Here is a 14511-nt window from a genome sequence, read left to right on the forward strand (position 1 = left end):
TTTTAATGTCTTCTGAGTGGTTTTGGAGTAACTTGCAGTGAAGTGTTGGATCTGCCAAGAATCTTGATTTGGGCTTAGCGAGCTGTTGTAGAAACTGGTAGCAAGGAGATGGTTTCTGCCCAGAGGAAATTCAGAGCTAGAATTAGTGCGTACGTCAGGCAGCTGGGGAAGGGGGATCAGAGGCAGAAGGAGAACTGTGTGAGCAGTCCATCAGGCAGTGTTCACATCACCTTGCCATGGCTGTATGGGGTGATTCAAAGGGAGAACAAGGCCTCACTGATTTATACAGAGAAGGTGTTTCCATGTGCAAAACGTTATGTAGGGAATGTCATGGGGAACACAAACCTTTCTACCTTACCAACATTTGTCTTACTGGTATATTAGCAAGGCCAGTCATTTGGAGATACAGCTGACAATGGGAAAGGCACCCATTGCCTATTTTACATTTGTCCCAGCAAACTTCTTTCAAAAGGGTTGGACCAGGTGCCTGTGAGCCTAAGTGGTCATGCTACGACAATATTTCAATTCAGCTCTGCCTCTGGATCCTATAAGATGGAGAAAGGGTTGTTTCAGGTGATGTGATTTGGCTGCAGGAAAGCAAATGACCTAAGTTGAATTGGGAAAAGAAAGCCATTTTGTCGGTACCTGCAAGAATATCCAGTGAAATCACACACATCAAATATATGCCCTTGCTCTTTCTCCTGTGACCTGCGCGTTTCTCATTTGAAGTTTGAACTTCCATTGTTGCTTTTTTTTATCTGTTACCTTCCTATCTGCAGTAAGGTAATCTTAACTGCCGTTTTCCCTACTGCTCATACACATATACATATGTAAATGGAGAGAGAAAGCACCATCCCATGCTTTTGGTCTGTGAATAATGGTGGATAGAGCAATAGCAGTGCAACAGGTTGCACTGTTGTCAGAATTGAGTTCCTGGGATTTGGCCTTGCCTGTCCCATGAGAGAAAATGGAAGGGCAGGGCCCTGGAGCGACCCTGCTGGCTATTTGTTGTACTGACAGCTTGTGAAAGAGGAGGAAATTTGAGCAGCTCCCATCCAGCTGACCTAGATAAGGCTGGGTAATAGATGCAGTCCAGAATAAGTCAGATTTGCAGTGGAGTCAAATGTCCTATTCATCCCCAAGGGCACAACTGAAGCGCTACCTTGGAAGTAATATCTGAAGCATGTTTGTCTAGGACGCTTTGATGGCCTGAGTAAAGGCAGATAAAGCCTCTTTGGGGATCAGAATCTGTCCCTTGACTATCTGCAGTGAGGATTTTTTTTGTGTGTGGCCGTTATTATTTTTATTTGGTCCTAACTTTGTGCTCCCTGAGAACCATGGCCGTGCACAAGGAGTGCGTGGAGGAGAGCATGCCCTTGCACTGTGGAATAAAAGCACTTGCTGGCCTCTGGTTTGCTTGAAAGGGATGAGGGCAATTGTGAGAGTTGTGGTTCCTTCTGAAGGAGCCAGGCTGATAGATGGGAAAGCAGAGTGAAGTGTGAGGGTGGAGACCCTTCTGAGCCCAGTTTGTAGCCGGGTGCTCTGCTCGGTGGCCCATGATAGAAATTGTTTACTGTGAATTCCTTTTAGAAGCTCATGCCCTTGGCTCTGTGAAAGGTGTGCATTGTGAGCAGCTCGCTGGAAGCGTGACTTGAGTTCAAAGCATCACCACGGTGGAGTGGCCACAGGTTTTGGAATTAAAGCCTGACTCCAGCAGATGACCTGGGAAACAAGGAAGGAGGAAAGATCAGACAGGCCATCGATAACATCTGTTCTTCCGCAGTGCGAATTGCACACCTGCTCTTCTCAATAACAGTTTTTCTGCTGGCTTGCGTGTTTTGGGACAGGTCAGAGAGCACAGGCGAGATCTCGTGTGGGTATAATGTGGAGCTGGTCTGGTGACTGTAAAGGAGGCAGCTCTGATTTAGACTGTTTGAGGAGCTGTCACTGACAAATTTGTTGTACGCGATTTTAACTAACTGGGAAGATTACTTTTGTCTTCTGAGTGAACTGGAGGGCAGAGTAGGCTCAGGAACAAATTAGGAATTCAATACATGAGGAGAATATGGTATAAGCAGTTATTCAGTGCAGTTGTTTGTGCTTTGTGAAGATCCAGTGTGAGATACTTCCTATTTGTCTTAGAAGAGCCATAGGTAATAAATTCGCAGCTGTGTTTTCCTTCAAAGCACCTCTACATTTGTGAAGACTCAGTATGCATTTTCCTCTTTGACACACGTGATAGCCAGGCATTGCCCTTTAAAAGCCATTGGGGAGCCTCTTCTAGTGATGTACACACTGGCTCTGGGGAATCTGCATCCCAACGTACCAGGAGAGCCCTCAAAGCTCTCTTTTTAGCTGGAGTGGAAGACAGGCTTTGAGGAAGCATCTACGACTCATTCCTTTGGCTGTTTGAGCTGCTGCTTTGGCACATCACTCAGTTGTAGATGTGAGTCATTCAGGTCTTGGGGCGCAATGTGAGGCTCGTGTTACTTAAATAAAGATGATCACAATGAGATAGATTAGCCCAGGAATCAAAACAGTATAGATGCAGGGCTCTGAAGTGGTGGTTGTTCAGTGAGCAAGGCTTGTTGGTTTACAGTTCCTGCATCCCTGAGCTCTCCTTTGAGCTTTTTGTCAGTCATCTCAGGGGTTTCTTAGGAGGGGAAGGAAGGTCACAGTCGGTCTCCTCAAGAAGAGTAGCAGAGAGAGAATTTGTACACTGATCTCATTATTTTAATTGTAGCACTTTCAAAATGTTGCAAAACACAAGGAGCAAGCCAGGGTGCCACTAAGGGCCTTGTAGTAGGGAAATGGAGGAAGGGAGGATACCTATTTGGATATAATGCAGTCTGACATCAAGGAGGCTTTTGAAACCTTCCATGTCTTTGATGCTCCTTTAGAAGGAAGAGATTTCTCAGGACGTCAGGATTCTGGCTCCAGTGCTTTTTGCTGTTGGTCCTCTTGGCTTGCAAGAGCCAAACTGTTGACCGGGCTGCAGAATGAGGAGGAGCTGCATTTGAGACTGACAGACTGAGGTGGAGTGTGCTCATTTTTGCAGATCCTTCCTGCGAGCCCAGGCCAGGCCAAGAAAAAGAGCACTTTGCATATGGAGATTGGAGCTTTCCACTGACATGTTTATTTAGCAACACTCCTAAAGATCAGGTGAAAGCAGTCAAGTGGAAGAGAGGGCCGTGCTGGAGCAAGCTGCCTGTCCTGGTAATTGCAACAGTGCCAGCATTCTTCCAGTCAGTTAATAGATTTCCCCAGGTCCTCTGTGCCAGGTGAAAATTTCCCCATTACAGGGTATTTAGTCCGTTTCCTCTTAGCATTTATCACTGAAGAAGCAAGCGTATGGAGTTGGAAAGATGGCAGGGTAGAATTTTAAGCAAACAGAAACAACAAATCAACTCTAGAACCTGAAAAGGAAGCACAAGCAATGTTTGTTTTGTTATTAACTTGCAAAATGTGCCGGGGGCTTAGCTTTGCAAGGAGTGATGATGGCAGTGTAGAGGAAGTCTGATAGTCTGGTTTTGAAGCTCTCAAACTTCTGTCATGTTGTGAAGGTGCATGTTAGGAAAAGGAGCCATTTAATGGCCACTTAATCTGCCCTTATTTCAGAACAGAGTATAATCTAACAAGGAGGTTCAGTCTTTGGAAGCTCATGGTCTGTGTATGAAGAAAAAGTGATGCCCCAGGGGAAGGTGGAGCTGATTATGTTGGACTGGGTCATGAGTTTGGCAATAGTCAGAACTGAATGTTTTGATGGTTGTTTTTTTGCTTCTCATTTTAGCGTTGGATTTCTGATGAGCTCTTGGAAGGGTCATTTGCACCTAACTGTTCAAAGGGGAATGAGTATGAGGCTGCCCTTGCTGCCTTTATTGTCTCCAGCATGTCTAATGGGCTGTCTGGGAGCACAGACTGTGGGAATAGCATTAGGTCAATGCTGGATCTAAAAATTCATTTCCCCTTAACCTCTGTGTGTCTCAGTATTGCTATCTGCAATATAAACATCACACTGCCTACTGTTTGCATGTTTCTTAATATTCTTCAGGTGAAAGTTGGGATATAAATCTGATAAGTCATCATTATTAGTGAATGGAAATCTTAGGGCAGATTCTGGTTTTAAGACCTTGGAAAGCAGCACTGAGTATTTGATTTGCACTGATTTCCTTTAATTATCTAATGGCAAAATTCTTACATCCACAGGCCAGGATTGCCAGTTCTCATTTTTCCTGCCTCATGATGATCCAGCTGCCTTTTCTCCATATTAAACTCCATAGCACGAGAAATGAGGAAACCCTTCCTGTCCAGATACTTCTTGTGTAGAGGTTCCCACCACGTGTTTTGTATTAACCACATTCAAAGCCATACCTCTTATCTTGGTCATGCATTAGGAGTAGCAGAGGGAAAACTTATTTCTCTTTTAGGCAGTCAGCTTTACTCCTATCTACTGGTTATGTCCCTTGCAAAACTGGTTACCTATTTGAGTGGATGTCTTTAGCCAGACTAGGATGTCCTAGTAATGACCTGATGTGATTTAAGCTGCTAGCCTAAGACAAAGGGAATCGTATTGCAAAATCATGGCTGCTTCTTTTCTGCCCATCCTTCTGGCGGGGTGACAATGAATGATATTGTTATAATGAGAGCTGAAAAAAAGTGAATTGAAATAAGCTGCAAATGAAGGCAATTTTCTTTTTCCGTCAGTAATCAGATGACAGCCAGCAATGTGTGCTTCTGAGACAGTGAAAGCGAGGGAGCAAGCGTGCAGGGGAACAGGCTCATTTTCTTGGGGTCATCAGGTCTGCTCATTTGTACCTTGGGAATGCCAAACCTAGGAGAGGAGTCTGATGTGGCTGCGTCCTTCCTAATAGCTGGTGATGGCTAGCATCTGCTTTGCCAGGGAATTGGCAGGTTTTGCTTGCTGTGGTTCCTCTTGCAAAGCACTCATCCATACCTCCAGTTCTGATGCTTCGTCATACAGGAAGTTCTGCCTCTGAAGTCAGAAGGTAGAAAGGGCTTTGCAGAAGCAGAGGAGTTTTTGCAGTGAAGGAGTTAGTGCAGGGAAGCTGCAGGTTTTCATCGAGCTTCCGCGTTGCTGCAAAGCGGATATTATTTTGGGAAGCCCTTCCAAAAACCAGGAAGCTCAACCTCAATTAGGCAGGACCATTTCCTTATGGTTAGCAAAGGGCAGCATCTGTTGGAGTAAGGAAAGCAATGTGATGGACTGTGGAGAAGACAACGGTGCATGGGATCCTCCTGCCAGGAGTCATCCGTGCATATGGCACGCTGATTGCTACCTGTGGTTGCCAGGTTGGGATGTGGTTCCAAGGATAGCAGTTACAGGAATTGCTTCCTTTCTGCAAGTATTCACCGACCTGGCTGACACTGTTATAGCTGTATGGAGTATCTTCTCACACTGCAGAAGAAGGAGAGGTGATATGGGGGAAGTCATAGAGCTTTGAACCCAGAAGTTTCTTGTCTGCAGGGCTACTCTCAAAATTAGCTGGTTTGACTCTTCTGTGACTCACCTGTTTCGCTGCTAGCCTGGCTTCACTGAGGGCACTGAAGCTGCTCCACAAGCTGAAGTGGAAAATCCAATCCAATGGCTTTCATGCTTCAGCTTGCTGACACATTCCAATGAAGTGGCCTTACCCTCTCCTCCCAGTCAAATAACATAATGCTATTTATTTAAAAATACCATCAAGCAAAGGACATAATTCAAAAGCTCTGATTTAGGAAAATTGCTTGTTTGTTAATCATCTCCTTTTTCCTGAATCAGAGCTTGCTTACTCATAAAATATTGATTTATTGGGCAGGCAAGGATGCTCTTGGCAATGAAGATGAAAAGCAGAAGTGCTGATAAAAATACATAGGGTTTTTTATGTTTTTGCAGAAGCTAGGATTAGAAAAGGTAGCTTAGAAACAGACAGGCAGGAACTATCAGGGGTATAGGTGGAGTCAAAACAAAGTGAAACAGAAACAGTGTGGGAGAGAAAAAAGTGTGTGATGGAGAATATGAAGAGGGAATGGAGAAGGTGAAAAACTCAAAGTGGACAAGAAGCCATGAGCTGCATTGAGGAGTGGGGGGAAACAGTGTATCTGAAATAAATAGCAAAAACTAGGACTCTTTAGAAGCAGAAATGAGAGAGCAAGGACTTAAAGAAGTATTGAGAGACACTGGTTTACCTTATCTCCTCCTTTTAACAATTGAAGAAATAGCACAAATGACATGAAAGAAATTTGAGACTGACAGAAGGGAAAAGAGGTTTGGGCATGGAGATGTGGGGATACTGAATCCAAGAAATCAGAGAAAGTCATCTGGGGGGGCTGCAATGGTAACTGATCATGCAGGTATTGTGAGCACAGTGGCCTTGTACTAGCTTGGTGGAGAATCCTGCCTGGGAGAATGCAGGCCCAGCAAGGGCCAGTCCTGCCTCAAACAGTGATGAAAGAAAATGTTTCATTTCTCAGCATCAGTAGTCTACCTGTGGGCTTTGCCTAATAGGCATCTCTGTGGGACATCCAGCATAAAAACAAAGATCTTTTATGTGCAAGGATTGCATGGTTTAGCTGGGTCGTCTTCTTTTTCTTGCTTTTATGTGCATACTTCTGTAGCATCTGCACCTCAGTGCGCTTTGGAAGGCACGAGTACTCACGTGTCATCTAAATATTGCTGTGAAGCTTCATGCAGCTCTTTTCTTCTGTTTGTTTCTCTAGTACCAGTGAAGAAATTCCAGAAGAGCTGATGAGGAAAGCCAAACAGATGGGCTTCTCAGACAGACAGATTGGGAAATGCCTGGGACTGACTGAAGTCCAGTGCCGCCAGCTGAGAATGAGGAAGAATGTAGTGCCCTGGGTGAAAAAGGTACCATGAGAAATGTCACTGGTTGGGGAGGGAGCTTCTGAGGAGGGCTCTAGGAACAGTTGAGGTAAACAAAGGGAAAACCGTGGCTGCATTGTCATTAGAGGGAGTTGTGGTACTGACTTCGTAAGTGAGCAAATTTTACCCATCTAGCTCTAGCTGTTACCTCTGCACTGCAAGGCTCACTGCAATGTCAGGAATTTGTAGGTGAATATCCCCAAGGAGATGCTGACTTTTTCATTTTCTCTGTGGCTGAGGTGGGAATGCAGCTACCTGGCTTCAGAAAATGGCTGAGAAGACTGATTCTGGTCCACCATGGGGTGACCATGAAAAATGTCATATGTCTTTTGTGCCGGTTGTAACTTTTTACAGGGTAATACTTTATTTGAAGTGCCATATTGCTATGGGTTCATTTGCTATTCATTGTGATAGCACAGAGTGTAATGAGCTCATCTAGTATTCATGGCAGTGTCACAAGTGCTTTGCTAGGTGTTCTGTTGCTGCATTTAAGGTATGTGGGTATTAAACTGCCACCAGCTGGGTTGGTTTTTTTTTGTCCTTAAGAGGGGGGAAAAATCCAACAGAGCCAATCTAAGCTACGCAGTGTTTCCGAAAAAGCCCATCTGTATCCTCAGGCCCAATTCCAGATGCCAAATCTCCTTCTGTTACCCAGCTGCTCTTTTCCTTCTGTGTCCTCACCTGGCCTACAGGAACACGTCTGCTTTTGCACTGCCTTCTTTCTTGCACATGACATTGCAGTGCTGGATTGATTTCTGTGCCAAGGTACCCTTAATAAGGTCGTTTGACTTATGCAGCATTTGTGGCATCAAAGCATATGTTTCTTCCTGAGCCATGAAGTACAACTTGCAGTAATAGCAACAGTAATGAGCAGCAGACACTTACATAGTGCTAATGACTTAAGGTCACATTCTTCATTATTCACAAGCATTTGGACTGCCAGTGGGGATTCACGAAAATACTTGAAGATTGGAAAGATTTTTAAGTGGTAACATATAAAATTTCTTGTCTGGACTACTTTAATACTATTCCCTGTTCAGTGTTCCATCTTAGAAATGTTTCAGCTGTTCATTCAGGGAACTTCAGGAGTAGTGGGTGGCATAGATGGACCAGTTACCATGTATGTAACCTGTAGTAAGTAGTTGACACTAGAGAATGAGAAGGCAGAGGCAAGAAGAGCTGGCTGGGAAAACCTCCTGGGCTGTGAAGCTGTTCTACCAAGTAGATGTGGAGTTGAATCTGCAGCTTAGAAAGAGATGGTAGAGAGCAGAGTGTGCTGTCCTAAACTGCAAGCCAGACATCTGCTGCATTGCCAGCATATCACGATTCTGATCAAGTTCCTTTGAGGAAAGGTATGGTGGGAAAAAATAATAGGACAGAAATAAGAAAAGGAAAGTGGAGGGGGGGGGGAAGGGAAGGGAAAGTGAACTGCGTGAGAAAAATCTTGCACTGGCAAAGACACAGTCTGTGCTCTCCTTCCTCCATACAGATTGACACACTGGCAGCAGAATACCCAGCGGTAACTAATTACCTTTACGTCACGTACAACGGCCAGGTAGGTGCAGCTGGAAACAACAAGCTCACTGCTGTCTAGTTTGATCTGTTTCCCCTGTGCTGCAGTATTTCTGGAGATCTTGCAAATGTCTTGGTTTCTGCAGAAGTTATTTTGGATGGTAATGCATGCAGATCCCCTTTCATCGAGCCCAGTGATCCAGTGCATTTGGTGTTAATGCCCCTATGTTGTTAGGATCTTGTCTCGTATCACCTGTACAGGCATTCTCTGTGCAGAGGTTAGGTGCTAGGAATGCAGGACTCACGTCTCACTTGCCTCGTCGTCGCATTTGTTTTTGTGAAAGCTCATAGCTCCTTAGCTGCTCACATGGCCAGGCTGGGGGTGTCAAATCTCCTTTGGTTTGAGTGCAGCACCACCAGTTGCAATGAAGCTTCTTTTACACTGCAGTAAATGACATCAGACTTGCGCCCTGAAGGATCAGGATGTTGGATATGGGCTGAACACATCCCATTGTTTGTTCTGAGAAGCATGGAGTTAGGTGCTGCTGAGTACAGACCCTAATGACTTCTTTCTCTCCCTTCTCAGGAACACGATATAAAATTTGATGACTGTGGAGTGATGGTGTTGGGCTGTGGACCATATCACATAGGTAAATCTTTCTCACAACTCTTTTTTCCCGTGTACCCTTGAGCCTTCTTTGGATATTCTTGTGGTTCATTTGTTCCTCTTCTGATGTGGTGACAAAACCCTCTAGAGCACAGTGTACAGGACATCAATTCCTACCATGAAGTTTGCCTTTTACACTTGCTTGGAGACTTTATTTCACGCCCTGAAAAAAACAGGAAAATTTTTATTACTTTTCATTTGAAATTCAAAAGCACATTGCTAAGTTGTCATTTCCACAAAGTTTTAGGGATTTGTTTAAAATCTTTTGCAGATGTTTAAGTCTTGAGAATCTAATATGGAAGTTCACTGCTGCCACAGGTAGCTTTGATGTGTTGCTGTCACCTCATATGTACATGGTTACATATTTTGGCTTTTAATGCTGTAACATAGGTGACTGTGATCATGTTTGGGTATCCTCGTCTACTTTATCTATAATTCTCTGTATGCATTTTTTTCAACACAGACTCAGGCAACAGAAGAGTTTCCTTATGGCTGTGAGTGCTGTGTAGACAGTGTGTGCTGAATTCTTTATGACTACTTGCACTTTTTGTGGATCTTTCTTGCAATTATTGACAGGAAACAAATTGCTTGTTCTTCAGAAATATTTTTGCTTTGCATTTCACAAATAGCAGTGACAGTTTCTGAAAGATAGATTTTAAACTGCATCCGTTTGTTTTGCTTGGATGGGTGGATCACGTGGTACCCTTCTGGTGCTGTTGGTAGGATGTGCCTGAAATTTACTTAGCTTAGGTGTATGGATCTGGTATTGCTTTTATCTGATCTCTAGCTTTGGTTAGACCAGGGCAGTCTTTGAAAGAGGTTTCAACTAAATAAAGTCTGCTAATAGAGGAAACCACTTGTACCTCTAGTTGCACTAGTCAAGTTGATTTTTATTGTATTGTATTGTATTGTATTTTTTATCCACTGAAGGCAAGTAAGTAGCATGCTTTTCTTAGTTTGCTGTCTTCCCTTTTCCTACTGCCTGAATTTGACCCTTGCTTGCTGCAGCTGTGTTATACCTCTGAGTGTTCAGCTGTGTTCCCAGGTAGTGCCCAAAGCAGTCTCCCAGGGATTGCAGATGACCGTCATATCCCATAGTTGAGGTTTCTTCTTTCTATAAGAATATTTGAGTAGTTGAGGTGGAATAAAGTGTTGAATGAGCATCTGGTGACCCTTCTGGGAAACATGCAGTTACAAGCTTGATTTCCCTGTCTTTTCTGTGAGGTTTTAGCTGAGGCCAACACATGTTTGAGATTACTGCTTGACAGAAGCAGGAAAATAAACTGTGTGCTTGTCAATAAGTGACCTGTGCCCGCCATCTGTTTGTTACTGGGTGTTGTGGAGGCAGCAATTAAGTGCAGCCTGAATCTGCAATGTATTTTGTCACACAGTTACATGTAAAAAAAGATTATGTCAGTGGTTAACAATCACGTAATGACATGTGAACACATGGCTGTGAGGCCAGAGTCTTCTTGCAGACCACAAGCATAACTGTTTAACAGTGTTCTGTGGTATGCATCATTCTCTGTCTGAGTTACCCCTCTTAAAGGTTTGAGCATAGAAATTTAGAGGGCAGTGGCTCTTACCTCCAGTTTGGGTTCTGGAACTGCCTGAGTCCTGCAGTATTGCCAAAAGTTGCAGTTCCCAGCTGTGAGAGCAGGGAACTTTCAGAGTGCCCATTGAGTTTGCATCTTTCCTTTAGGGGTGGCCACAGTGCTTACTCAGTGTTCAGGACAGCTGGGATGTGCCTGGCCCAGAGTGATACCACAAGCACTGCAGCCTTTACACCAAAGTAGGAGATTCACAAAGAGGCTCCATAAGTGTTCGTCCATCAGTCTGCCTTAACGAGAGTCAGTGGTCAAAACCGCTAACTAGGTTAACCATACTGTGCTTTTCTGAGAGGTAAAAACCAAAGAGAACAACAAGGAAAAAACAACAACAACAAAACACCTAATTCACTCTTCTGTTTTTCAAACAGCCTCTGTACAATTGTGCTCCTTTTGTCACCTCTAAGCTTGTTCCTCTTGAGTTCTTCCCAAAGTGGGCTGGCTGAGAGGCAGCAGTAGGGGGATGGACAGCAAGGACAGGCACAACTTGTTGCACGAGGCTGACAGACACATTGGGGGCCCTTCTTTCCTGAGCAGCTGAGCCAACTCACCCATTGTTGGAGGACCCTGTTCATGGATGATTAGTTTCCGTGGGGGGATGATTAGATTTCATGCATGCTCTGAGCTGACAGAAGGCAATTCTAGCTCTTTTATTTTTCTTCTTTCCAACTCGAATGCTGAGAATGTCTGTTTGTTTTCTTCCTTGCATCCATCCTTTCCTTCCCTGCTTTTCTGTCTCCTGGCAGGCAGCAGTGTGGAGTTTGATTGGTGTGCTGTCTCCAGTATCCGCACGCTGCGTCAGCTTGGCAACAAAACGGTCGTGGTGAATTGCAACCCGGAGACGGTGAGCACAGATTTTGATGAGTGTGACAGACTGTACTTTGAGGAGATGTCATTGGAAAGGATTCTGGACATCTACCAGTATGAGGTAAAAATAATAATAAAAAATAAAAAAAAAATTAAAGCAAAGCAGAAGCAGCAACAAAAAACCAAAAGCCACAAAGCATCCCAGACTTGTCAAAATTCATGTCACTAGCTTGTTTTTGCAAAGCAGCTGGGGGTGGGGGAGGGAGCTTACTAGCTAAAGGTATTTGGTTTGGATCCCAGTGTTGCATTTTACACCTCGTTGATGTTCCTAGCAGACTGCTCAATAATGAATGCCAAATAAATATTAATTTATTTTGCAAGATGCCATATTGTGCAATATTTACAAGCAGATTTAATTTGCTGCACAGTCATTTATCGCACAAATTGTTCTGCCCTTGTGGTGCTCAGCTTCAGCACTTAAGTGTATCCTTGACTTTAAGCACAAGTACTCTCCCTGAAGCAAGCAGAACAACTTATGTGCATAGCACTGACGTGCTCAAAAGCTTGTGGTCCTGGGCTTTACAGTAGAACAGCAATGTGGTGAACATTGTGCAAAGTGCAGGCAGGTCAGGGAGGGACATCTGTATCCCCATCAAGCTGAAGGATGTTCTCGCACCCGATCCTCATGTTGCCCTTGTCTGCTGGGAGTTCTCAAGTGTTCAGAACTGCCAATAGTAAAACAGAGAGGAGTCCCAGGGAGATTTGGTGAGAAGAGGCAAAAACACTTGGTCCTACTATGCAAAATGTTTATTTCTATCTGGTAATATACTTAGATTTTATGACTGAGATTTTCAAAGACACATACAGAAACTTTTATCCCCCTTGAAATTCAGTGTAAGTTGGCTGTGTAACTTGCTGAAGGAACCATGAGGAGCCCAGGTCATGTTATGACTTTTCTTGGCTCTTTTTTCCATTACTTGACAGTCTGAGCTCAGCTCCTTTGTGGATGGGAGATAGTTTCTAAAATGGTTTTACAACCTGGCTACGATTCAGTTATTCCCAAATGTGGAACCAAGCAAAAGCATATCAGAATTCAAGTCCCAGTCTCTAAGCTCATCTTAAGCCACTTGCAAATTATTTTTAGGTCCATTTTTAACTTGCATCTTGATACTTAACTGTTCTTTTCTGTGTTCTTCTACTTCTTTACATTTTCATAAAAACAGAGACACAGTTACTGAAAAGTGTTGACTTAGGGCAGTTTAAAAGACTCTGGTGGCTCACTGGAGTCTTAAAGGCTGATTATTTTGGAACAGTTCAGTATTGACCAGGAGGCTCAGCTCTGTGAATGTTGAATGTATGCTTGTTTAACCAAAACTCAACTTCTGAGCTTTGGGTGTGGAACAAATTGGTGTGACAGTTTGTCAGAGAAATAACACTGATGACACACAGCATCTAATGACTGCAGGATCAGAGAGGAGGTGGGGATAGCTGATGAGGGAGCGATTATTCAATTAAAAATATTGTGCTAGTAGTTAATAAGTTCTAGAAGGAAAAATATGAGAATAGTATGTGCATTATTTGCATTGCAGTGCTTGTCACAGCAGGAATTGGTGAGTTTGAAATGACAGCACTCAGTCTATTAGCTGACCTTGCTTATGCTGGGAGGTGTTGCAGATCACATCATCAAATAGCAGCACCCTGTGGTACATGGAGCTGAAGGTGTTCATTTTGGAGGTGTTAAACCCATTATGGTCTGAGCCTAGTAAGGGTTGTGCTTCCTCCAGTCTTTCAGTGTCAGTGGTGTAAATACTGTAAAACATTCTGGAGCATTGACAAACAGTAAGTAAAACCATCAGCAAACAATGGATAAAGCCATTAGCCTGCAGCAGAGATGATTCCTCAGCTCCTGAAGCGTTAGGGTTAGCATCAAGCCTTGGGCAACTATTCCCACCCTTCTGATTAGAAAGTGAGGCTCCATTGAGGAGCGGGTTGACCAATGAGATTATGAAGGTGCCCAGCCTTCTCCCCAGGTGCTGCTCACAGCTTAGCACTGCTGTTCCAGGGAGTCCCCAGCTCTCTGTCTCCCTCCCTAGTCAGCATCCCCAGCGGCTCTGACACACCAGAGTAGAGCTGTGCTTTGGAGGGAAGTTAAATTTACTACGGAAGTGCAAAATTAGGTGGTAGTCTGCGAGGACAGTGATTTAATAAATAAATAACTGAAAATCCTTCCCTCGGATTTATAGGCTTTTTGTTTCTAGAGAAGATGTTCCCTTTTTATTTTAATATCTCTCTGCTTGAGGGCCTCTCCTGATTCTTTTTCGGTTTCCAGGATCATTCTGAAACAATTCATAAAACTAAAGGAGGCTCTTAGGTACAATTTTAATGGTCTAATTTGTTTTCAAACTCAGGGAAAAAGAAAACCCAACTCTATTACTAATGGCATAAAAGCAAGGTAGTAATAAAAAGAGTGATTTTTATTGTAAAGGGGAAAATAATTCTCTCTAGGCTGCTTTCACTAGACTATGTACAGAGTATATTTTGAAGCTACAAGTTGGCAAGGATATTACTCATCTTCTTCATAATTAAAATACGGCTGATGACAAACTGATACACAGCAAAGCCTTTCTCTCTGCCTGTGTTTCTCAGCAGTGCAATCCCTAGTGGGGCAATGGCCTGCTCTTAAGTTGAGCACATTCTTTGCTAAATAACAGCAGAATTTTAAAGGAAGAAGTAAGCAGCAGCTGGGCTTCAGTTTGTTTCTTTTTGAGTAAAAATGAGTGTGTGATTCTTTGCTTTCTGCTTGAGTAAGCTGCCTCGTCTGCCTCCTTGGAGTCCCCAAATCCATCCCAACTTTGAGGTAGGCAGTCTTTTGCTTTTAGTGGCTCAGTGACTGGAATTGCTTTAAAGGAGGAAACAAGCAGCAGCTGAAGAGATGCCATTTGCTGGGACATTTATGGTTGAAATATGTTTAGGATCGATTACAGTGTTGTTGACCTTGGCATCGAAGGTAGGCTGACTTTTTATCAAACAGATAAGAA

The 14511-nt window shown here is 43.6% G+C and overlaps 1 protein-coding gene across 3 annotated transcripts in view; it reads left to right on the forward strand.

The window, feature by feature from the left end:
- The window catches only part of CPS1 (carbamoyl-phosphate synthase 1), a 112514-nt gene that overhangs the window by 56326 nt on the left and 41677 nt on the right, over positions 1-14511 (forward strand). For all 3 annotated transcript variants that reach the window (XM_048953784.1, XM_048953786.1, XM_048953785.1), the window contains exons 22-25: positions 6718-6865; positions 8370-8435; positions 8979-9042; positions 11413-11594. In XM_048953784.1, the coding sequence (XP_048809741.1) occupies positions 6718-6865; positions 8370-8435; positions 8979-9042; positions 11413-11594 (460 nt within the window). The remainder of the gene's footprint in view (positions 1-6717; positions 6866-8369; positions 8436-8978; positions 9043-11412; positions 11595-14511) is intronic.

Source organism: Lagopus muta, chromosome 8, assembly GCF_023343835.1.
Source record: "Lagopus muta isolate bLagMut1 chromosome 8, bLagMut1 primary, whole genome shotgun sequence".
Taxonomy (NCBI): domain Eukaryota; kingdom Metazoa; phylum Chordata; class Aves; order Galliformes; family Phasianidae; genus Lagopus; species Lagopus muta.